Source organism: Bos indicus, chromosome X, assembly GCF_029378745.1.
Source record: "Bos indicus isolate NIAB-ARS_2022 breed Sahiwal x Tharparkar chromosome X, NIAB-ARS_B.indTharparkar_mat_pri_1.0, whole genome shotgun sequence".
Classification (NCBI taxonomy): Eukaryota; Metazoa; Chordata; class Mammalia; order Artiodactyla; family Bovidae; genus Bos; species Bos indicus.
The window spans coordinates 60,996,830-61,020,263 of NC_091789.1; the positions used below are offsets into that span (position 1 = coordinate 60,996,830).

The 23,434-nt window shown below is 43.5% G+C and overlaps 1 protein-coding gene across 2 annotated transcripts in view; it reads right to left on the reverse strand.

The window, feature by feature from the left end:
• The window catches only part of COL4A6 (collagen type IV alpha 6 chain), a 337,948-nt gene that overhangs the window by 30,538 nt on the left and 283,976 nt on the right, over positions 1 to 23,434 (reverse strand). For both annotated transcript variants that reach the window (XM_070783765.1, XM_019955843.2), the window contains exons 9-23: positions 21,247 to 21,309; positions 20,418 to 20,453; positions 20,177 to 20,218; positions 19,083 to 19,175; positions 17,614 to 17,667; positions 10,962 to 11,021; positions 9,864 to 9,908; positions 9,321 to 9,374; positions 8,118 to 8,187; positions 6,978 to 7,085; positions 5,758 to 5,898; positions 4,722 to 4,826; positions 2,832 to 2,992; positions 2,162 to 2,341; positions 1,456 to 1,639 (exon numbers count right to left, since the gene is read on the reverse strand). In XM_070783765.1, the coding sequence (XP_070639866.1) occupies positions 1,456 to 1,639; positions 2,162 to 2,341; positions 2,832 to 2,992; positions 4,722 to 4,826; positions 5,758 to 5,898; positions 6,978 to 7,085; positions 8,118 to 8,187; positions 9,321 to 9,374; positions 9,864 to 9,908; positions 10,962 to 11,021; positions 17,614 to 17,667; positions 19,083 to 19,175; positions 20,177 to 20,218; positions 20,418 to 20,453; positions 21,247 to 21,309 (1,396 nt within the window). The remainder of the gene's footprint in view (positions 1 to 1,455; positions 1,640 to 2,161; positions 2,342 to 2,831; positions 2,993 to 4,721; positions 4,827 to 5,757; positions 5,899 to 6,977; positions 7,086 to 8,117; positions 8,188 to 9,320; positions 9,375 to 9,863; positions 9,909 to 10,961; positions 11,022 to 17,613; positions 17,668 to 19,082; positions 19,176 to 20,176; positions 20,219 to 20,417; positions 20,454 to 21,246; positions 21,310 to 23,434) is intronic.

The window sequence follows — 23,434 nt, forward strand, 5'->3', positions numbered from 1 at the left end:
TGGTTATGGGGAAGGCCCTTTCCTCTGTGAGTGTGTATATTAGTCTCTTGTGGAGTACTGCACTATACTAGGCAGACTGAGAAACATTAGAAAGGATTATTCTCCTTCCTTAGTATCCAGAGGCTTATAATGAATTAGAAACAGTTAAAAACATTAACGGAAGGAAATATATAACTAGCAATGACATACCGTAGGGGTCAAGAGAAAGCTTAGTGAAAGAATTAGGGCTTATATTGAACACTGAAAGTTGGATGGGATGTGAGTACATAGACAAAAGAAGAAGAGTATCCCAGAAAAAAAGGCAACATGGGCAAAATGTTGGCGGTGGAAATGAATAACCTTTTTGCGGGGACAGTGAGAGAAACTGTTGTTTTAGTGTTTGGTTTTAATTATGAACAGTATGAGATAAGGCCAGGTTAGAGAAGTTGGTTGTGTCCATGTCTGGAGACTTTTGAATTCCAGTCTGAGGAGTTTCAGTAGAGTGTTTCTCTGTTCAGTAGAAACCATTTGTGGCTTTGGGCTGGGGGAGTAACAGGCAATCAGCACTTTACAGATATAAAATTGGCAGAAGTGTTCCTAGTGGATTTGAGTGGGGAAGTCCAGAGGTAGGAGATGTAAAACTACTTAGGAAATTGTTGTCATTCATTCATCCATCCATCCACCCCAACAAGCATATAGGTATTTGATAAGCTAGACATTAGATAACGAGAACTTAATACCAAGAAGAGGAAGGGAAGATTATAAGAGGTATTGCAAATGAAGGATATGAGACAAATTTCAAGTTTTGCAATTCCAGATGACTATAAGAAGTATGGTACCACTAATGGGAACATAGAAGTTGTGGAAACACAGAAGTTGGGATGAAGAGCTGCTCTAGCTGTGTGCAAGAAGGGAAATTATTAGCATAGCACATTAACAATCTATAAACAGAGCTATCATTCTATAATTCCTGAAATTCAAGTAGAAAAAGAAGTGATGTAAATAGGAGGGATTTAAAGTATGAAATGGAAATCAGACTAGATAGAACTAGGGTCTCTTCTCAATCTGAGATTTTATGAATTAAAGAAAGGTTCTTCCCTGATGATATTACCATACAACTTAGAGGATACCTTTATTGTCCAATTTCCACTTATTTCTTTCATGACGCTTGTAGTAAATGGTCATCCAGCTTCTGTCTAAAATGTTCCAGAGATGATGGGCTCACAACCTCCCAAAGCAACTCTGTTTGGACTGTTCTATTAGGAAGTTTTTCACTAAGTAGAGCCGAAATCTCTATTGTTCTGTGTACCTGTACCACAATGCAATTACGATCCCTTTTCCACATGAAAACCCTCTAGAGGATTGAGAGCAGTGACTACAATTAGTCTTCTTATGACACATTTCATATATCTAGGTCATATCTATACTCAAGGAGTCAGTTTTCCAAGCCCAAAGCCATCAGATTCGCTTATTCACCTGGAACTCCACGGGGGCCTGGTTGCCCTGGTAATCCATCTACTCCTTTATCTCCAGGAAGTCCACGAGGTCCAGGAGCCCCTGGTAGCCCAATTCCTGGGGGGCCAGTTGGACCAGTGTGGCCTTTTTCACCAGGAAGTCCTGGTAACCCCTTTTCACCGGGGAAGCCCTGTGCACCATCACCCTAGACAACACATAGGAAAGAATGAAAGCGTGACTTAAAGACACATCTGCAGAGCCCTCTGACAATAGGAAAGAGACACATAACCAGTGGGAGCAAGGCTTTTTTTTTTTTTTTTTTCAGTTAAAATTCCTTATCACTCTAGTTTTTCAATCAATTCCTCTGAGTTGAGGTAATGGGAATGAAGCTTGTCAACCCTGCGTGATCTGATAATGCAAAAGGCTCCAGGTGAGGGGAGCAGAGATAACAACCCTGTATAAGGGGCAGGGATTGGTCACAGAAAGCAGCTGGATTGCCTGCAAGGGAAATGTCCTAAGAAACTGAAGCATTTTAAGTGATAATGGTCAGTTGTCACTAGCATTTATCAAGTGAGCCAATGACCCATTCTGAGAAAAAGATTCCCATTTTGCAGAAAGGAAAAGCACAGTGTTAGTGACAGGGGTAGGAAGCTGCCATCAGCCTCCTCCCCTGCCAAGTCAAGTGTGAGGATTTATAGCACTAGTCACCCAAGAAAAATCAACTTACCAGAAGGCCTGGCAGCCCTGGTAAACCTGGTATTCCATCCTTGCCTGGGGCTCCTGTCTCACCAGGGAGCCCCTGGGGGCCAGGATCACCTTGCTCTCCTGGCATCCCTGATCTTGTGCTGAGAGTTGGGTCCCCTTTCTTTCCTTTAGGGCCTGTTGGACCTCGAGGCCCAAATATACCCTGACAAAAAGAGAAGGGAATGATTAGGAGATACAGACTTCATGGAATTTTATTACCTCGCATAGATTCGACCTAAAACAAGTCTTTGGGTACATTTTGGCACAAAAAAAAATGGACACTGGATTATGTCATCACCTTGGATTATCATTGCCCATTTATTTTCTTACCCTTTCTAAGTTTTGAAATCTTTGAGGATGGGAACTTTGCCTTAATTCAAATTTTATTTTCAAGGCCTGACACAGTGTGGGTCAATTGTAAGTTACTTTGTGGAAGGAAGGGAGAAAGGAAGGGAGGGAACACGAGTTGGTTCAAGCAGAAAGGGACTTTCAAGATAGCTAAGCAGATTTCTTCACATTACAGATCAAAATCCTGAAGGTTTGCTTTATCCCCATCTTTCTTTTATGTGTTTTAAGAAAGTGCTTGTTGAGGAGTGAGGGACATTTGACAAGCTCCCATTTGATTCCTCAGGGCCAAGTTTGGTAAGACTTACTGGATCCCCTGATGGGCCCTGTGCACCCCCAGAGCCTGGATCACCTTTGGTTCCTTTAAGACCTGGAAGGCCCAGAAGTCCTGGTGGCCCAGGCAGGCCTGGCTCCCCAGGTGGCCCCATGTTGGGGACACCACCATCACAAGCACAAAAACCTGGGTCCCCTGGAGGAAAAATTAAAAAAGACAACATTAAACTAAGTGGGCCATCTTTACAAGAAGAAGGAAGACTCGCCAGTTGTAATTTGTGACTTGAACAACTCCATGGAGGGAATCAGAAGGCCTGCAGAGAACAGACACGAATGAACTAGCTTCACTCTCGATCAAAGTACATCTGTGTTAGTGATTTGGATTTCATTCATCTAGGGTAGAGCCCAGTCTAATGTGCCATCAGAGTTGAGAACCACTGACCTATACTAATCAGCTGAGAGTCTGCAATCCAAGCTATGTGAAGGTTTTATTCACCAAAACGTCTTTGTATACAGAGACAATGCCAAAGAAATTAATGGTAGAGAGTTCAGCAAAGCATCTTTGAAGAGATAGCATGGAGTCACTAGCACTGTGGCCCAGCCACCTAGACCATCTGTGCTTACGGTCTAAGAAAAGAGACTCTGGGCCGACATAGGTGACTTTGAGTTTCCCTAAGATCCCAAAGGGCCTCTTCCTACTTTTAGAAAATTGATAATCACTTGATAGTCACTGAAACTCTGAAAGGACAATCTCTTCACCAAACAATCATTTCTTAAGTGTCATCCATGGACCTCCTGCCTGAGTTTGAGTCACCTGGGACACTTGTTTACAAGACAGCTTGCTGGGCCTCACCCCAGGACTAATCAATCAGACTCTCAGGTGGCCAGATCCAAGAATCTAATTTGTAGCCATCTCCCCATGGTGATTCTCATGTCTAGTGAATCAGTTGAGAATTACTATCATCATTCCAGACTTAGAGAGAGAAAGAAAACCTTCTGGCACCATGGGAATATAGAAGGAGAGGCATTAGAATTGGCCCTGTTTTTAAGTATGAGAATGGTATCAAGAAGCACAGTAGCTCTGCAGTGAGTCAGGGAAAACAAAACTGGCACCCTAGGTCAAGACTTGCAATTTAATATCCTTTGCCCCCAGCAGTCTTCCCTGTGTCTAAAAAGTAGAGATGGAGCTTTCAAAAATGTCTGAATGAGCTCCTATACTTAGGTAGTGCCATTTTATGATAGGGCAATGAGACAGGAGGGGAGTGAGTGAAAACCTCTCTGAGGCTGAGGAGAGCTATAAATTCCTTTGAGAAGAGATCTTGGTACCTGAACCCCCCAGGTCATCTCCAAACCTCTCTTCAGCAACTGTTGGCACTTTCACCTCTTCTTCCACCTTGCCCTGGGCTGTAACTATTATAAATTGATTTATTTACACTTTAGCATCTGCCCCTTAGAGTATGAAACAGAGGAATGACCAAAAGACAGCAGGAAGATGGAGTACGCAGGACAGCTGAAGGCTGGGACAATCAGTCAGTCCTTCGGCATCAGTGGGGATTGGAGTTGTTTTCCTGGAGCCAGCTGGCTTTTTCAGAGGTTCAGGTCTTGACCTTTCCTGCAGGCTGAAGGTAATGATAAGTGACTTCCTGCCTTGGCCTTGCAAACAGAGAGGGGTTACAGGATATGCAGAATAGCTTCTACAGGTGGAGGGGCAGGAAGAATGGCCTGGGGGCCACTTTGTCCTGTGCAACCTCAATCGCCAGCCTCAGTCTTCGAGCTCCAAACATAGCACTTTCGACAATCTTATAATCACATCAAGATCCAAGGTTGCTCCTGTTCGGGTTCCCAAGGCTGTTGGTTGGCTCCTTCCCAGGGGGCCTTCTCCAAGGAGTTTGGGGAACAAAGAAACCTAAGCAGACAAAGATCACCTTTAATTCCTTTGAGGCCTGGGTGTCCTTTTGGACCTCGTTCCCCTCGGAGTCCCGGCGATCCCGGTTCTGTGCTCTGTAAGGTTCCCGTCTCAGATGCTGCACCTTCAGGAAGAAGGAACATAAAAGCTTGGCAACTCAAGAACCTGGGCTCATGCACAGCAGCTCAGTCATCAAGAATCCTGGAGCATCAATTATCAAAACAGAGATACCCTCCCCCCAAAAAACCCAAGACAGGGACCCAAAGTCTGTAGCAATTTCCCAACTCTATTGGCTCAATTCACTCTACTTTTACTAGTTACAGGACATTCACTATGGTCAGGCACTGGACTAGATAGTGGGGATGTGGAGATAAGCAAGGCAGCTTCAGCAACTCAGACACCCCTGTGTCTATCCCAGGAAGTCCTCTTAGGACAAAAGAGGAGACGGGGGCGAGCTGCAGCGGTCAGGGGATGTAGGTTACAAAGAAACATGCAGGGTGTATTTCTAGCCTTTTTTCTTAGAATCTAGAGTCTCATCCTCAGGTAGATGATCTAAGAAGAATAAGCCCTGTGGAGGCTTTCAGCAGCCATCTATGAAGATCCCCTGGAGGAGGAAATGACAACCCACTCCGGTATTCTTGCCTGGGAAATCCCATGAACAGAGGAGCCTGGTGGGCCCCAGTCCATGGGGTTGCAAACAGTTGGACACGACTGAGCACACAGAGACGTGAAGATCCAGGGTTGGTTTCTAATTTCTCGAGCTTTCAGCCCTGAGGACCAGAGAAAGCTTAAAAGAGCCAATTCTGCTCCTTTGAGAGCTACCAGTCCACAGGCTTAGAGGTTGAGAACAGTGAGGGGTGAAATGAAATGACTACAGAAGTCGGAAGGCATTAGGGAGTGTCTGGTCACTGAGATGGCCCTTGCTCGTCTTCCTTGATGAACACTCTGATTGCTGTGGTCCCTAACCTGTGAAATGCTCCCTCCCTCAAAAATCAGGACTGTTCTACAGTCTGGATCACACGCGAATCTCAAGACCAAAGGGAGAAACAACTTACCAGGTGGGCCTGGTAGGCCTGGCAGGCCTGGCAAACCATCTCTGCCAGGGAGACCAGCTGCCCCCGTTGTGGTCCGGCCAGTGTTTCCTCGTTCCCCCTTCAGGCCTAGAGCTCCCTGGGGCCCCAGAGCACCGGGGCCACCTGGAAGGATAAGCCCATACAAAAATGTTAATCACATCAGCCTCCTCTTCAGGGGAGTGCAATTGGTGCCATATGTTAGACACTAACTCCAAGGAAGAGTTTGGGAAAGCATTTGCCCCTCTCCTGCAGCTAAGTTAAAAGGGTCCCTAGGAATCATCTAGCTTAACCTCCTGGGAAACAGAGGCCCAAAGATGTACAGAAACATGGTCAAGGGCCTAGAACTTCTCAGTAGCAAACATGAGAGAGAAAACTGGGACTCCAGCCCCCCATTTCTAGATTTTTTCCACCTTGGTGCTAGGATCAGCTGTACCTCCTCCAAGGGGCTGTTTTATTTTTTTTTTTTAATTTTTATTTTTTGGCTGTGCCATGTGGCATGTGGGATCTTAGTTACCCAACCAGGGATCAAACCTGTGCCCCCTGCATTGGAAGCATGGAGTCTTAACCACTGGACTGCCAAGAAGTCCCTTGTGGGCTGTTTTAAAAGCACAGATATCCTTACAGAGGCCCATCTCTGAGGAATTTAGAGACTGCTGTTTTTAAAAGTAATGTCTGGCTTTGTATTTGGGATATCAGTGCCTCCCAGACTCTGTTATGCCCTTTCTCTTTTTACTGCTAATAGAGTGACATATGGGCGTGTGCCTCCAATGACTGTTTCAAGGGCGTCATCCACAGGATCCCGGGGCCATTTACTGCCTGGGTTAAGCACACAGTGAAGGTCTGGGTACAAACTTTCCTCTAGGCTTTTGTTAGCTCCCTCTGGCCAGCATCAGCTGCAATGGCACACCCACAGAAGAGTGACAGGGCCTCGGCAGTCTAAGCCAGGCCTCCTCACTGATGGTCTAGGCCTCACTGATGGCCTATCCATGGTACATTACTGAGGCCAAAGGAATGCTGCTTACCCAGGCCCTTTTCTTATGTACATTTGGCCTTGCACTCACAGTGGGGAGCTTACTGACTAGGTCTACCTTTCTTTTGACTTTGGTTAACTAAGTCCCCAGACCAGAGGTATAGCAGGGGATGCTGAGTGCCAGAGTGGATAGAGGACAAATCTGTGGAGTTGGTGGGTTGGTTTGTTTCACCTGGTAAAGCTGGTAATCCAGGGGCGCCAGGAGGGCCAGGTAGGCCCTGTATGCCTTCATCTCCTTTAAGGCCTGGGAGGCCTGGCATACCAGGGTCTCCAGGATAACCTGGCATTGCAAAGAAAAAAAAAAAAAGCAGTAAGCAAACCAAAGGAGGCCCACAAATGTTACAAAATGCCTCAAAAGAGTTGCAAGGAGATGTTCTCACGTTGGAAGTGCCTTTCTTGCCCTTCACAGGTCTCCCAGATGCTAATGTGCTCATGCGATGATGGGCCTATTTGAGCTAAGGCTCTCCTAGTGTTCAGAACTGGACTGGTTAGAGCTTGCCTTCGATGGTAAGATCTGATAAGTACTAGGAAGTTTCTCCTACCACTAGTAATCTTCTGTCATGTCTCGGACGTCTACCATTTGGGTTAAGGTGTTGAGGTGTACCCTTCAAGTTTGCACAGGTTTCTTGGTCGTGGAACACAGGAAGCCACTGTCAACTACCAACACCTCAGCTTTAATGAGTTTACCAGACAGGGCATGGGCCTGAGAGGATGTGAGGAGAGGGATTAGTTAGGAGATCCAAGTGGATAGGTACTATAGCAGAAGCCTTTGGTTGAGCATCTGGATCTCTGGAGAAGCCAAAAGGAAGAACTGGACGCATATAGTAACTACAACAAGGAGAGGTAAAGACAAACTTCCAAAGTGTCATACTACTGAGCATTGTTGACCACTTGTTCCCCTAGCTAAAGATACTTTCCCACTTCCTGTGAAATTGTTAAGCTCAAGCATGCATGGGATCACATACATGAGACTCTGTGTGTCCCATTGCATCAGGCTGAAGTTACCCTAGCTGAGAGGATATGAATCCTTTCCTAAGCATCACTAGGAGGACCATTTTTAGCTAATTGAGACCCAGGCCAATGCAAATCCCAGATTGGCGACCTAACACAAACACGGATTAATGGGGATTGGCTTGTTTGCCTAAAACACTGGAGTTCAATTTATTCCCCAACTTCAGGATCCATGAATGGCCCTTGTGGGCGTTGGGTTTAGCAGCAATCCAATGGCTGACACAGTATCCTTTAAATAATTACAGGGGATATAGAATTCAACTTTCTGTTTTTTCCCACTCAACTCAATGAAAAGTTGCACCTGAGATCACAGCACCATCTGTATCGATGAAAATATCTGGGCCTGGCAGGCCAATGCCACCTTTTTCACCCTGCAAAGATTAAATCCATTAAACACAAATATTTCTGTGACCTCATCACCTAAGGTTATGTTCCCTCAAAACCATTCCCCAAGACAATGAAAGATTCCTCCTTCTGTAACCTCTTATTTTTGAGGGCCAAATTGTCCATAGGTTAATTTCAAAGTCCAATAAATTTAAGATGAAGGTGACACAAGGCAGGCTGGAGGCCTGACACTCAACTGCAAATCTGTTGAGGACAAGGGGTCCTGATTTATGTTGTAACCTGACTCCAGGACGATCTGCTTCTGGACCTGGGAAACATATTGCAGGAAGAAACAATATGGCTATATTCAAGAGGTGCTGAGGAGGGGATAGAGTTTTAACTTTCTTTCCCATGTTCGGCAGGCTTGAAACTGCTACTGTCACTGCCCTTGTTATTGGATGACATCAAGCTGAGGAAGTTAAAAGAGTCCTACTTTTCTCAAAAGAGGGACTCAGGTACCAGAATCAGATAGAGTGGCATATCCAGGGTGGGGTGGCAGGAGCCCCTTGCCCCAGGTTCAGGCAATAAGGGGGGTGCATTGTCTGAAAGAATTTAAGAATGATAACAAAACCCCAAAGTTGCTGATTCTTAATGATATCAAGAATAGAATATTTCTCCTTGTAGGGATGGATATGCTCTCACACCCTGACCGCCACTCTTTAGTTTATCACTGATCAAGTCGTCTCTAAGGAATGATCATCAGCTTTGTGTGTTCAAAGTAGCTTGCATGCATTTGGGGTAAAAAGGGTGACATCTAAAATATCAAAACACTAAAAAATACTCCATCTCATTATGTAGGCATTTGCTATGATCTAAATGTTTGTGTCCCCTGAAAATTCATGTTGAAAACCGAATGCCCAAGGTGATAATATTAGGTGGTGAGGCCTTTGGGAGGTGACTAGGTCACGAGGGCAGAGCTCCCACCAGAACTCAACCATACTGGCACTCTGATGTCAGATTTCCAGCCTCCAGAGCTATGAATAATAAATTCCTCTTGTTTATAAGCCACCCAGTCTGTGATATTTTGTTACAGCAGCCCAAATAGACAAAATAGCATTTATACTAATTCCTTACCCTTCCATCTTCCCAATCCTGGATTTTCACTTCCCACCAGCATTACCTTAATTCCTGGGAATCCATTAAGCCCGGGGAAACCTGAAGACCCCTTCCTGCCCTGTGAAAGAAACATAGTTACAACTAAATTTAGTGTCTAAGTGCATAAGAGAGGTTGGTTTTTGGATTAGGCCAGGACAAAAGGCACAGGGATTTTTGGCTTGCATTCCAGAACATGCATAGATTGTACCTGACTCTGAAAGCAATGAAATATTCCAGGAAGCAATATGGTGCTAGGTAGCCAAACTGCATGTTAGTGGGTACAAAGACCACAAGGCTAGAGATGAATATAAGCAGGCTGGCATGGCTAGGCCCTGATATCATGTTAAAGAAGTATGACTGCATTATGGTACCGAATTTACTGCACACTCATCTTCTTGGGTAAAAACAAAAGAAGTGAGTAGCTGAGATTCTATCAACCAAATAGAGGTAGACAATTTGCATTATAAGCGGTGTTTCCCTTTGGATGGATGGTCATGTTAAATAAAGTAGGAGGGCCTTTTGGTCAGGATTTTATACACCGAGACTTTAATGATATTAGCCAAAATACCTGACTCCCCGGAGGGCCTTGGACTCCTTCTAAACCCATGGGACCCTGTAAAGAGAATAGAGGTACCTTAGAAAGATTAATAGCCCACAGTAGACAAAGCCACTAGACTTACATAACAAAGCTCTCCAACTGAGTTCAGGATTTAGCAGCCCCTAAAAATCAGGTAAGAGAATGTTCCTAGACTTGGCTTAATGACTTCTTTCTATGCACTAATCCATCAGGCTGAATAGAGGCACAGGGAATTTTTAAAGAGCTAAATAAATGGAAACATTTTAAGTAGTAGGTGGAATTTGGTAGAAGGGCTGGGTGGTATTATACTTAGTCTGCATTAGTTCCAAGTCAAGAGATTTTTAAATAGATTGTGGGAGGGCCTCTTGTCTCTCACCCCAAATGTATTCTTTGTTGGTGATTATATGTTTTCAAGACAAGGGAGTAGAGGATAGTGGAGAAAGAAATGGCAGCCTAATGGATGAACATTGCTGAATACTCAAGACTCTTAACAAGCTTCATGACCAAGCTAAAAACACAATGAATTAATTCTCTGAAATGTTGCTTCTTTAAGGTGAAGGTTGGCCAGTTGTTTACAAGCTAAGACCCAAGTGCCTGAAGCTAGAAATCAGAGAGGCTAACAGTTAGTTCTCCACTTGAAGTGAGATTATTATTGGAAACTATTGACTTCAAATTCACTATGTTCTAGAACTTCCCAGGCTGGTTTCTGTTCTATAAAAATTGCACTTGCGCCTCTCTCTTGCCTTCCTGCAAATTTCCCCCTCCCAGGATAGGATGGAATGAAAGTAAGAAAACATTCACATCATTCTTTAGCCCAGAAGATAATTATATGTGAGGACAAAAAAAGAGTAAATGTGCTGAGGAGCCCCTGGTGTAGAAGGTACATCATTCCTTATTCAAGGGAACCACTAAGTCAAGGGAATGTGGCAGAGAAGAGGAAGAGGACTTAGGGACCTGCCTGAGGGTTTAGAAAGAGAAATAAGAGAAGCTTAGGAGTCCATCAGGTTATATAATAGAAAGATGCAAACAAGAAAGAAAATGGACCAGCTGACTTCACAGATCCAGGCAAGCAATATTCCATATTCATACCCTAGGTCCTGGCAAACCAGGAATTCCCTTTTCTCCTTTTTCTCCAGCAATTCCAAATCCCTAAAGGAAAAAAGAAACCACAAGTTATAACATTGATTTCCTCATAGGTCTCCTGGCTCCATCCAAAGTGAAAGTGTTAGTCACTCAGTCATGTCCGTCTCTTTGTGACCCCACGGACTGTAGCTCGCCAGGTTTCTCTGTCCATGGAATTCTCCAGGCCTAGAATACTGGAGTGGGTTGTCATTTTCTCCTCCAGGCGATCTTCCTGACCCAGGGATTGAACCCAGGTCTCCTGCATTGACAGGTGGATTCCTTACCACTGAGGCACCTGGGAAGCTCATTTCTATCTAGGCATGGTCTAGAACCTTGCAGGCCTTAGGAACATTCCCAGAGGGACTGCAAGATGGTCACCAACCTCTCCTGCCCTGCTCACAGGAGGTGAGGGCATGCAGGCATGGACATGACTTGAGGATCTTCCAGGGACAAGCAGAAATCCCAAAAGCAGAGTGAATGAGAGCACCTCCTCCCCTCTGGGTCCAGGGGAAGCATATTCGAAGAATTCATTGCTAAAGTGGATAAAGTATTTCACGACAAACATAATTGAGTTACTTTGTTGTCAGTGTTTAAAGTTGGACTTTCTGGAGCATAGATTTTGGAAAATAACATTTATGCCTATTAGAGTAAAGAAGGCAGTGAAATCTTCTCACAAGGAAGCTTGTGAAAGACACTAAATGTTATGGCACACGTCCTGTTGTCCTCTTGATGTGATCTGGCTCAGCTGGTTGTAAAAAGCACTGCTCCAAACCCATTTGTAGAATAGTTTTTTCCTTCTTCTTTCATCCTTACAGCATTCCCATGGGTACAGTTGCTTGGCTCCCTTACCTTTCTAGGCCCAAGTTTTGTTTTTTGTTTTTTTTTTTTAATGTGAGTTGTTTTTCTTGTCGTTGTGGTTGTTGAGGTGAGGAGTGTATATCTGTTAAGGATCCAATTCAAAGCAGGCTTTGGTTCCGGCTTATCTTTTCTTTTTTCTACATCTACAGCTAGGAGTCAAAGAGCTCAGCCCTCACGCTGAATAGAATTTCTATTTGAATGGTTTGTGGGTCAAACTGAATGCAAACGTCTTTGAAATCTTAGTTCTGCAGCTCAAATTGGACACCAAGGCATGATGCCCCCTGGTGGCATGTGTCTACTGGCGTCTGAAGTCAAACACTTCATGGAGCCTTCCCTGGCCTATGGCAGGAAGCTATGGCAGCCTGGAATTTTCCAGGCAAGAGTACTGGAGTGGGTTGCCATTCCCTTCTCCAGGGGATCTTCCCGACCCGGGGATAGAACCCAGGTGTCCCACATTGCAGGCAGATGCCTTACCCTCTGCACCAGCAGGGAAGCCCATGGCAGCCCAAGCTGCCCCCAAACTCTTCAAGCACTAAAATGGGTTCTAGATGAAAGTCTATGAGCAAAAGTTCTGTATCACATTCACTTCTGTCTCCTCCAAGGCATGTTACTGTAGGATGAACACACACAAGGTGGTCTAATACATATTTGTTGAACTAAATCGAACAGTGACCCAGGGAACAAAAGTGTTCAAAAGGGTGAGGGGAAGAATGTCCAGGAACCATCTCACAGCCCCTACGTATCTTGTCCACAGTTGTAAAGACAAAGGGGCCTTGTCCTTCTTCAGAAAGCAGAAGGAGCCTCTGGACTCTTGCTTTCTCAGAGAGAGGGTCTGAGAGCTTGAGCTACAATGTGAACAAAAATAAATACACAAAATGTTTAAAAAGGAAAAAAAATTATAAAGCAATTTGTGTGTGTGGGTTAAAGCCAATAAAACATAGATGGCTTGGCAAGATATTGGGCTGTAGACTCAGCTTGTCTCCCAGCACATGGAGGCCCCATACAAGGCCTGCTGAACAAGCTGTTCTAGCAAGATGTCCCGGGCCCCGGCCCTGTCCCAGTCAGTGCTCGTCATGACCTGAACTGCACCCACTGCTCTCACGCCCCTTCTCAGCCATGGCCAAGAACGCCTCATTAGAGAACTAGCTTAGCTGTTTACAGGTCTGCTCTCTAGGGGTCTTGGTCTCCTGGTATTTTTGGTTCAAGGATATTAGTGGCTCTGTAAAAACTCAACTTCAATCACATGGCCAGGAGTTGAGGGGGGTCGGCAGGATGAGGAGCGTGGTGTGAGAAAAAGGCGAGCTGCAAACACTAGGCTGCAACTAGGGGCTGTCAGGCCCCACTGTGGAGTGAAAGACACTCCGGCCCTCGGTCCTCAGAGACCTGCTGGCCCAGAAGGCAGGCTGCCAGGGTGGTCACCCTCTGCCCAGGCTCCTCTCCCAGCCCCCATAAGGGCCATGGAGAAGGGTGAGGCCCATCTGCACAACCAGAGCAGGAAGGCAGGAGGGAGGCTGAAGTCTGAAAAGAGGGGCTAAGGCCACAGGGGACGGGCAGGGAGTGATCATATTTGGGGGTCATTTTTGGGAGGCTAAACCACAGGAATCAGTTCAGCTTGGCACTGCAGGGGGACTTGAGATGTGAAACTTGAGAGGTTAGACAAGTCAGTCTTCCTCAGTTGATCCTGTCACACTGCTGCTACTGCCCACTCAGGGCACCAGAGCCTAGGGCCTAGCTTAAGTCTGTCAAGTTGGGACTACTCCTCCGAAAGACCTACCTGAGATGCCTGGAAAGCCTGGGGCTCTGCTGAAGGAGAACTCCCACCTGCCCAGTAGTTGCCTCAGCTCTACCCAACAATCACCTCAGGATTCACCATTTTGTTTTCTTCTCTCTCTCCCCCATCTGCCATGTTGCCTTACCCTGTGTTTGCTGGCACCTTGGAGGGCACAGAGGTAAATGACTGAGAGTCTCCACAGGAGCACCTGTGGCCTACGTGTGAGTGTGTTGCTGGGACAGTGTGGTGAAATGTGTGCAGCTGGGGCTGAGCCACAAAAGCAGAAATGCTGGGCCACTGCAGAAGGGGCAGGGTTAGGGTTAGGGTTAGGGTTTAGGGTTAGGGTTAGGGTTAGGGTTAGGGTTAGGGTTAGGGCAGGGGAAGGGAGAGGAGGTCTAGACCAGTCAGGTCGGCCACTTGTCAGCTCCTGCAAAGATCTGGGCTAGAATGGAAAGAAAACAAACGGTTGAAGGGAACATTTCGGATTCTCTAGAGATTTCTACCCTCAGTGCTGTCTCGTTTCTCAGTGAGTGTGGATAATTGAAAGCTGATGGGAGGGTTCTGGCTTTGAGAAGTGTGTTCCTTTCGAAAAGTTCAGAGTATCTGAAACACGTTACCACCTTTCTTGTTACAACTTTTCTGACAGAAGGCAAGAAGGTACCTATGAATGTCCCTACTAAGCAGATAGAGATATTAGGAGCAAAGGAGTTACAGGATTTGGCCAGGGTTGCACATGGAATCCATGCCAAAGTGGGCTGAGAACTCTGGTTTCTTGATTCCCACTCTCTGAAAATACACTGTACCATATAAAGAAAGGTATTTTTCCAGCTTGGATGTCTTTACAGTCAGCTGGGGTTTCTATTTGTCAGGTCACACTGTGAAACACTGGAAATGCTGAGCTTGAAAAGGCATTGCAGTTTATCACTGTTCATTGCTGTCAGTCTGTCTTTCTTTTACAGGGCAAAAGGGAACGGAGTGAAATTGCAGAAGGGAATTCCTCTGAGGTAGAACAGGGAAGGGGATGGGAAGGAGGGAGCCAGTGAACGGCAGGCAGAGCAGCAGAGATCACACAATCCACCACCACCATGACAAGAACCAACTGAACTGTAGGGGGCAGTGTGGTATGCGGAAAAAGCCTGGAACTGGCTAGTATTCAAGAGAACTGAATTTCAGTCTCAGTTCTGCTAATAACTTGCTGTATAGGTAAAGAGTCTGGACAAGACTCTTTACCTCTTCAGGCCATGGTTTCCTCATCAGTACAGGGATAAAAGCTCAGCCCATCTTGCTTACATCACAGACATGACGTGTGACTAGAATCTATGTGAAATGCTCACAAAGAAAGGTACAGACTTGATCCCCCAACCCACTTGCAAAGTACTCTATATCTGTGTGGTCCAATGAAAAGATAATGTGAGCTACTATGTTATTTTCAATTATTTAGTAGTTTCATTTAAAAGTAAAACAAATAGGTGACATTAATTTGACAATGTTTTATTTAATCAAATATGTCATAAATATTGGGCTTCCCAGGTGGCGCTAGTGGTAAAGAAACTACCTGCCAATGCAGGAGATGTAAGAGATGCAGGTTCCATCCCTGGGTTGAGAATATCCCCTGGAGGAGGGCACAGCAAGCCACTTCAGTATTCTTGCCTAGAGAATTCCACAGACAGAGGAGCCAGGTGGGCTACGGTCCACAGGGTCGCAAAGAGTCGGACAGGACTGAAGAGACTTAGCACAGCATAGCACAGCACATCATAAATATTGTTTCAACACTGAAGTAAAAATTGTTTAAAAGATGAGATACTCTCTATTATTTTCTTTACACCTAGGTTTGGAAATATGTTGTGTGTTTTATACTTACAGCACAACTCGTTTCAGACTGGCCACGTTTCAAGGGACTGGTAGGTGTTTGTGGCTGGTGGTTATTATATTGGACAGCACAGCTTTATACTTTGCAAAAGAAACCTGACGTACATCATGAGTTGATCTCAAAACAGGAGAGATGACCATTGCCATGTGACATATATACAGAAAGGTTCAGAGACTTAAAGTCCCAGACCTGGGGTTGGGGCTGAAGTCTAGGTATCCTGTCTCCAACATCAGGATTCTTTCCCTTTCTGAATCATTAGATTCTGTTGATTAAAATCAAAGCCATCAAACAGATGGTTCTCTGTGCTGCTGTGTCTCTATGGAGTAGTAGCCATCATCGTGAAAGCCACCTGTGCCACTGGCTCTACTGGCTGGGTTTTCTGGCCATCAGGAGAGACCCAAAGTGTTTCAAAGAACTTCAGGGAAGCACTGGAGTCCTCTGTTCTCACTTTTCCAGCCAGCCGAGACAGGCCTAGTCATCTTTGATTTATCCATTTCCCTCCCAACCCTGACACCCAATCCATGGAAATTTCATCAGCTCCTTCAGAACTCATCTTGTGGTTTAATAGATATATCAAGCAAATGTAGTGTGTTGGCCTTGTTTCGATTCTGTTTCTGAACAAGGTAATTATTAAAAAATATATTTATGAGACAATCATGAATATGAATTCTGATAAGAATGTTAAGTCATTACTGATAATTAATTAGTGATGATGAAATCATCATGATATCTTTAAAAAGTCCTTATCTCTTAGAAATACTGAGGTGTTTGCAGTGAAGTACTATGTCTGTTACTGGCTTCAGATTGGCCATGAGTTGCTAATTATTGAAGCCAGGTGATGGGGACACAGGGGGATCATTATGCCATTCTCTTCACTTTGTATATGTTTGAAATGTTCCAGAACAAGAAATTTCAACTTTTTACGTTTTGAATTCATGTACTTCTCTCCATTTCCATTTTTATCACCCTAGTCCAAGACACTACCATTTCTCACCTGTACTGTCACAGTAGCCTCTGTTTGCTGACCCCCACTCCTTGCCCCTATTTTCCATTACCCCCCCCACCTCCTACCACCACAAAGACAGATCTTCTTAAAAATACAAGTCCCAGCCTTCCAATGGCTTCCCATTACATTTAACATAAAAGCCACATTTGACCTACAAAAGTCTCGATGATCTGGCTCCTGCCTCTTTTTCTGGTTATTAGCCTTTCTCACTCTTCTCCACCCACCTACTTCTTGCTGTTCCTCTCAGGGTCTTGACACTGTGGTTCTCTTGGCCAGAAACACTCTTCCCAAACTTTCACGTGACTTGCTCCGTTATAATAAGCACATCCTTAGACAGGCCCTTCTTGACCACTCTGTCCAAAGTTACCAATTCCATTCCCCATCCACACTCCATCACTTTGACTCTTTTTATCATCTATGTATCACTTACCATGATAGGAACTTGTTCTCCATTCATTTGTTTACTTGTTAATTCTCTCCTCTCCCTTACCCCTCTGCCCTTTGAATGTACTTTCCTCAAGGTCAGGGACTGGTACCTATCTGATTGTTATTTACTGTTGCAGCTTCAGAGTCCAGCAGAAGGCCTGGCATATAGGGGCCCTGAAAAAGTATTTGTTGGGTAAAAAAATCTAAGGTACAAGGGCATTTAGGAAAGTGAAAATAGGATCACTAACATTACCATTTACTGAACAATTGATAAGTGCCAGGCATTTATTAAGTCCTTTTCATGCATATTATCTCATTTAATCTTCATAACCACCCCATTATTGTCCCCCCTTTTTTGGTAGGTTAGGAAACTGAGGCTTAGAAAAGTTAAGAAACTTGTCCAAGGTCACATAGCTAGAAACTGGTGAAATTAGAAGTCAAGCCTATAGGTCTGTTTCAACTCTAGAGCTTGAGATAATATCCTCTAAGCTATATAAGTCACATGAAGAACCTAATGCCCCCATGGGTTTGAAAAACAAGAACATGTCCTTAAACACCTTCTAACAATGAAGATGGTTAAATTCTCTACAATAACCATAGGAGGCAAGTATTTCTGTTTGCTTTTTATTAGTATAGCTGTTGTCCAATCAGATCCTCAAATACATGTTGACCAAATAGGGAGACTTACCGGCAGACCAGGTGGACCACTTACTCCTGGGAAGCCCTGAGGCCCTGGTTCACCCTGGAAAATCAACCAAAGCTCAGTGAGTAGCAGCAGGCAGCAGTGAACATAAAGGAGATGGCTCCCTTGAGTTACTTGGGCTGGGCAGTGGGCAATCATAGGGTATCATGTTTGGGATGCCAGATGCTGATGCAGATTGCCCAGGCTTCACAACTAGTAACTACACCAGGATGTCTAAATTTAGGGAGCCTTTTGTAGTGTGGAAAGGACCAAAGTCCATGGCAGGGAAAAAAAAAAAAAAAAAAAACTATCCAAAACAGAATCTCAAATGCCCAGGTTAATTGGGAGGCAGAAAAGATGATCAGCTGTTTTCTTTCCAGTGGAAGAAGCTGTTAAGTACAATTTCCTCTAGCAAATTACTGGCTGCAAAGACATCAATGGCTTTGGGCAAAGAGTAATGATTACAGTTTGGAAAGTGCTGCATAATACTCTAATCTGTCTTTCTTTCATATGCTAATTTACCAATTAGTACCCTGAAGGGGCTCCTTAAGGTTTGGGAATAGTTAGGAAGGCAGGGAATTTTTCATATGCTCCCAAACTGTTCCCAAAACAATGATTACTTCCTGTAAACCTGGAGGATGCCTAGAGCTGTTGCTTCCACAAAGAAATGGGACTAAGCACCTCCCTTGACTACAGGTACAAGATTGATCACAAAACTAAAGGGATCGCCAGGAAGGAATGGAATGCAGGTTACTAAAAGATATCTGCACAGATTAACAGGAAAGGGAAGGGAAGGGGAAGTCGCTCAGTTGTGTCCGACTCTGTGAATGCATGGACTGCGGCCTACTAGGCGCCTCTGTCCATGGGATTTTCCAGGCAAGAGTGCTGGAGTGGGTTGCCATTGCCTTCTCCAAGATTAACAGGAAACAGCCATTCAAATACAATCAGGTCTACACGCATATCAAAATACAGATTATAAAATATCTCACTTAAACAGGTTCAGCCTTGGTAGTTCAGATCAGGTGAAGTAGGGCATCTATTGCCACTTGGTAACAGTATAGACTGTTTGCAGGGTCCAGTTCTGAGGGCAACTAGCTTCTTTAAGAGGATAACTCAAGAGCAACCATTATACCCTATTGTTCTATTACGGAGGGTTGGTAGTTAGGAGGAAAAAACTCAACTATTTAATGTTTGTTTTAAGTTATTCAGCATCTTGATAACTGAATCTACATAACTGAAACACAGACAATAGCACCTGAATGATTATTAAGAAACCCAGACACACTCATAACCATATAGCAGAAAACAGACTCTATCAAACTTTCACAAGGGACAGAACAAAGAAGGATTTATCTTTACTTCCAAACAAAAATCCATTACCCAGAACCTTCTATCTTAGTATAGTCTGGTTATTAGAGTTGAACTCTAGTATTAATAGGGAAAGACTTATTAACTTGTTCTTAAATGTTCACTACCTTGGATCCTTTCTTCCCTTTGGGAAATCCCATGAATTCCAGTTCTCCAGTAGATGGTGGGGGTCCTGCAGGACCAGGCAGGCCAACATCTCCCTGTAAGATCAAACGAAACATTAAGCAAAGCAGACACCACACAGACCATTTCTCCTGAGGATAGGTTTGTCCTCCAGATATAATTCACAAATAAACTGTCCGTGACTTTAGCTTCTTCACTCTCACCCTTGCAGCAATGAGGAACCAAAACTATCAGTTCCAAGAGGTGAAAAGAATTATAAGCCTGACCAAATGCATTCTGTACCAGCACTGCAGAGGGAGGAAGCAAGATGGATGAAAGGAAACAGCAGGTTCACGGTTTCCATGGTCATGCATGAAAGGGTGTTTAGAAGAAAGCCAAAAAAGGGTTTGAGCAAGGTGAATGGCAACCTCTTGGCAACAGTGATCAGAATCTAATTGGTCCAGTCTTTGCCAAGAGCACAAGCAGAGGCAGTAAGGTCTGTGTTGGAACACTGAAGACTGGATTTGCTCCCTGAAACAGTGCAGTCTACAAGAGGCAGCCACCAAGGAAGGGGAGGGCAAGCTCCCAGTCTCCCTTGAGGCTCTTAAATGACTTTACAGTTTCTATAGAGGGAAATATTAGTAGGAGAATGAGGGAAGGAAAATAAAAGGGAATGATAGGAGAGGGTTAAGAAGGAGAGAAGGGGGAGATGGAGGGAGAGAAGAAAGAGAAGGAGGAAGGATGGAGAGAAGAGAAGCAGAGAAAAGGAAAGAGAAAATGGCACAATATAATACAAATCAGTAGGGACATACCCAGGTGGAAGGAAGATAAAATAAATTTCAAGAGAGTACATTCATCAGACATGTACACTTCACAGTAGGAAGCGGGAAGACTACAATATTTGGAAGGAAAAAGACTACACAAGCCTATGTGTGCACATGCAGCCCTCAAGGAAACCCACCAGAGGACTCATGAGGGATGGGAAATGCTCACTTTCCAAGGTAAAGAGCCAAAGCCCCCAACACAAGCAGGCACACGTGTGCAACTAGACATTTCTGGAAGCACATGGAAAGCAGTGTATGTTCCAAAATCTATTTACCTTGACTCCTTTCTCTCCTTGGAAACCTAACCCCATATTCCCCTGGGGCACAGGGATGTAGGGAAGAAAAACAAAATCAATTACTAAATAAGTTCCAGGAACTTAAATTGGAATGCAGGTTTTTTTTTTTTTTTTTTTTTTTTTTTAACCAGAGTATGTTTAACCAGACAAGAAATATCTCTGGGGAAACTAGCGTACTTAGTGGTAGGAAGTCAAATGCCCCAAGACAAAGTATACTTACATCAGGACCAGGGAAACCAGGGGGGCCAGGAGGACCCTGGATTAAAAGAGAAAAGAAAGAGTTAACTCTTGTTAGTTTCAGCCCCAAAGAACCTAGTCATGTTGAGAGTCACTGAGGGTAAGTCCCCTACCGGCATGGTGTGGCCCTGTTTTGGTATAGCAGATTCTAGCTCCTTCTCCCCAGAGTTCCTTTTTTTTTTTTTTAATCTCCTTTGAAATTTCCCCAGTTGACCTGATAACCACAGTCATGCTAAGGTACTGACTTCATGTGTCATTCTTCCCATTAGGCCCGACAGTTTTAAATGATGACTTTTGGTGAAAGTAAATCAAACTAATCAGGGGTGGGTTTTCACATACTGGAGAGAGGCTTTCTGGGTACCACACAGCTAACTGGCTATGTTCTTCCTAGAACCAGTGATGGCAAATAGGTATGTGGGAAGAGCTCTCCAAGGTGAAGTGTTGAGAAAGATTTTTAAGTTGCTTCTGTGCTGAGGGTGGGTGATGATGCTGGTGGTATGATTAATTAGCAATGTCTATCATGGATGAGGGGAATGGAAGGTCACAATAGATGTGCTGGGTATTAGCCATCCTTGGGCTATACTTTAGGTTGAGCTAGACTAGGAGACTTTGGAGGCCCAGAGTAGATGGTCAGAGATTTTGATAAATACAGGTTACAAATAGCTCCTTATAAGAACATGCTTCACTTAAACCTCCAAGAACGGAAACTGCCTTTCTCTGCTAGGAAGGCCTACATTTACATAGGCTTTTAATCCAGGGGAAAGCATTCATGCAAATGCTGTGATCACATGGTAGATTTAGGCCAGTCTTACTTGCAATCCTGGTGGTCCTCTGGGTCCTACAGCTCCTGGAGATCCGGGTGCTCCTTGTGGGCCCTAGAGAGCAAAGTTTTTACCAAAGTCAAAGAAGTAAGACAGTTTCTCAGGAAAAACATACACATAAGAATCACACAAGAATGTTCATAACAGCTTTATTCAGAATACTTAAAAAGTGGAAATGTCAGATGAATGGATAAACAAGTTGTGGTATATTAATATCATGGAATATTACTCAGCCATAAAATTGAAATAATGCCATTTGCAGCAACGTGGATGGACCTAGAGATTATCAGACTAAGTGAAGTCAGTCAGAGGAAGACAGGTACTATATGATACCACTTATATGTGGAATCTAAAACACAACACAAATCAGCACATCTATGAAACAGAAACAGACTTACAGATACAGAGAACAAACCTGGGGTTGCCAAGGAGGAGGGGGTAGGGGAGGGATGGACTGGGAGTTTGGGATTAGGAGATGCAGAGTGTTATATACAGGATGGATAAACAACAAGGTCCTACTGTATAGCATTGGGAACTATATTCAACATCCTGTGACAAACCATAATGGAAAAGAAATATGAAAAATAATGTGTGTGTATATATATATGTGTGTGTATATATATATATATATATATATATATATATATATATATATATCTGAGTCACCTTGCTATACAGCAGAAATTAATACAACATTATAAATCAACTATGCTTCAATAAAATCTTTTAAAAATTGTAAATGTCCCAGGTGTCCAGTGATAGAATAACTGATTAAAAAACCCAATACATCTATATAGTGGAATAAGTACTCAACAATATAAAGTAACAAATTATTGATATATGAAACAAAGAGAATGAATCTCAAAAGTTCTGTTCTAAGTGAAAGAAGCCAGACCCCAAAGCCTACATATATATTACTCTCTTTGTATGAAGTTCTAGAATAGGAAAACCTTATCTATGATAGAAAAAAATCAGAACAGTGATTGCCTTTGATGTGGGCTGACTGGGAAGGAGCAGGAGAGAACTTTCTCTATTTTTTCAAGATTTTTTTGACATGGACCATTTTTAAAGTCTTTATTGAATTTGTTCCAATATTGCTTCTGTTTTCTGTTTTGTTTTTTTGGCCATGGGGTATGTGGGATCTTAGCTCCTCGACGAGGGATTAAATCCACACCCCCTGCATTGCAAGGTGGAGTCTTAATCACTGGACCACCAGGCAAGTTCCCAGGTGAGAACTTTCTGAGGTGATGGGAATGGTCTACACCTTAGGAGGGGTTGAATTGCACAGAAATGTTTATTTGTAAAAATGCAGCAAATGCACATTTAAGATTTGTGTATTTCATTATACGTAAATTTTACAGGAAAGGAAAAACTGTAAACAAATTTCGAAGCCTAGCTAATGATAGCCATGCTGTAGTATTTAGTATTTAGGGGTAGGAGTATTATTGTCTGCAGTTAACTTTGAAATGCAGCAAAACTAAGACGGATTAATGGATGGGAGTGTGATAAAGCAGGTAAAGTACTAATGGTACACTATTCACTGCAAACTTGGTTCAACTGTGCTCTCTATTTGAAAATTTTCATATTAAAGTTATGAAAAAGCCAAAAACTTAAAAAAGAAAAAAACTGTTATATAACTATCAAATAAAGTAGACTTCGAGACAAAGAATGTTACTAGGGATAAAGAGGGGGCACTTTGTAACAGTAACATAGTTCAATTCATCAAGAAGATATAAAAATCTTAGTTGTGCATACACCTAATAGTGAGCTTCAAAATACACAAAGCAAAGACTGATGGAACTGTAAGGAGAAATAGATAAGTTCATGATTCTAGATGGAGATATGAACATCCCTCCTTCAGTAAGTAATAGAACAACTGAACAAAAAAGTGAGGAAAAAGAAGATCCAAAGCACATTATTAACTACTTAGACCTAATGCATATTTTTTATATCACTATACTCTCAACCAGCTCAATACATACTCTTTTCAAGTACATATGGAATATTCACCAAGATAATTCCATAAGTGGGGCCATAAAATAAACCTCAACAAATTTAAAAGCATGGAACTATCCAGAGGGTACCCTCTAACTGCAATAAAATCAGACTAGAAACCAATAACAGAAAGATATCTGGAAAGTCACCAAATATTTGGAAATTAACCACCATGAATCCCCAT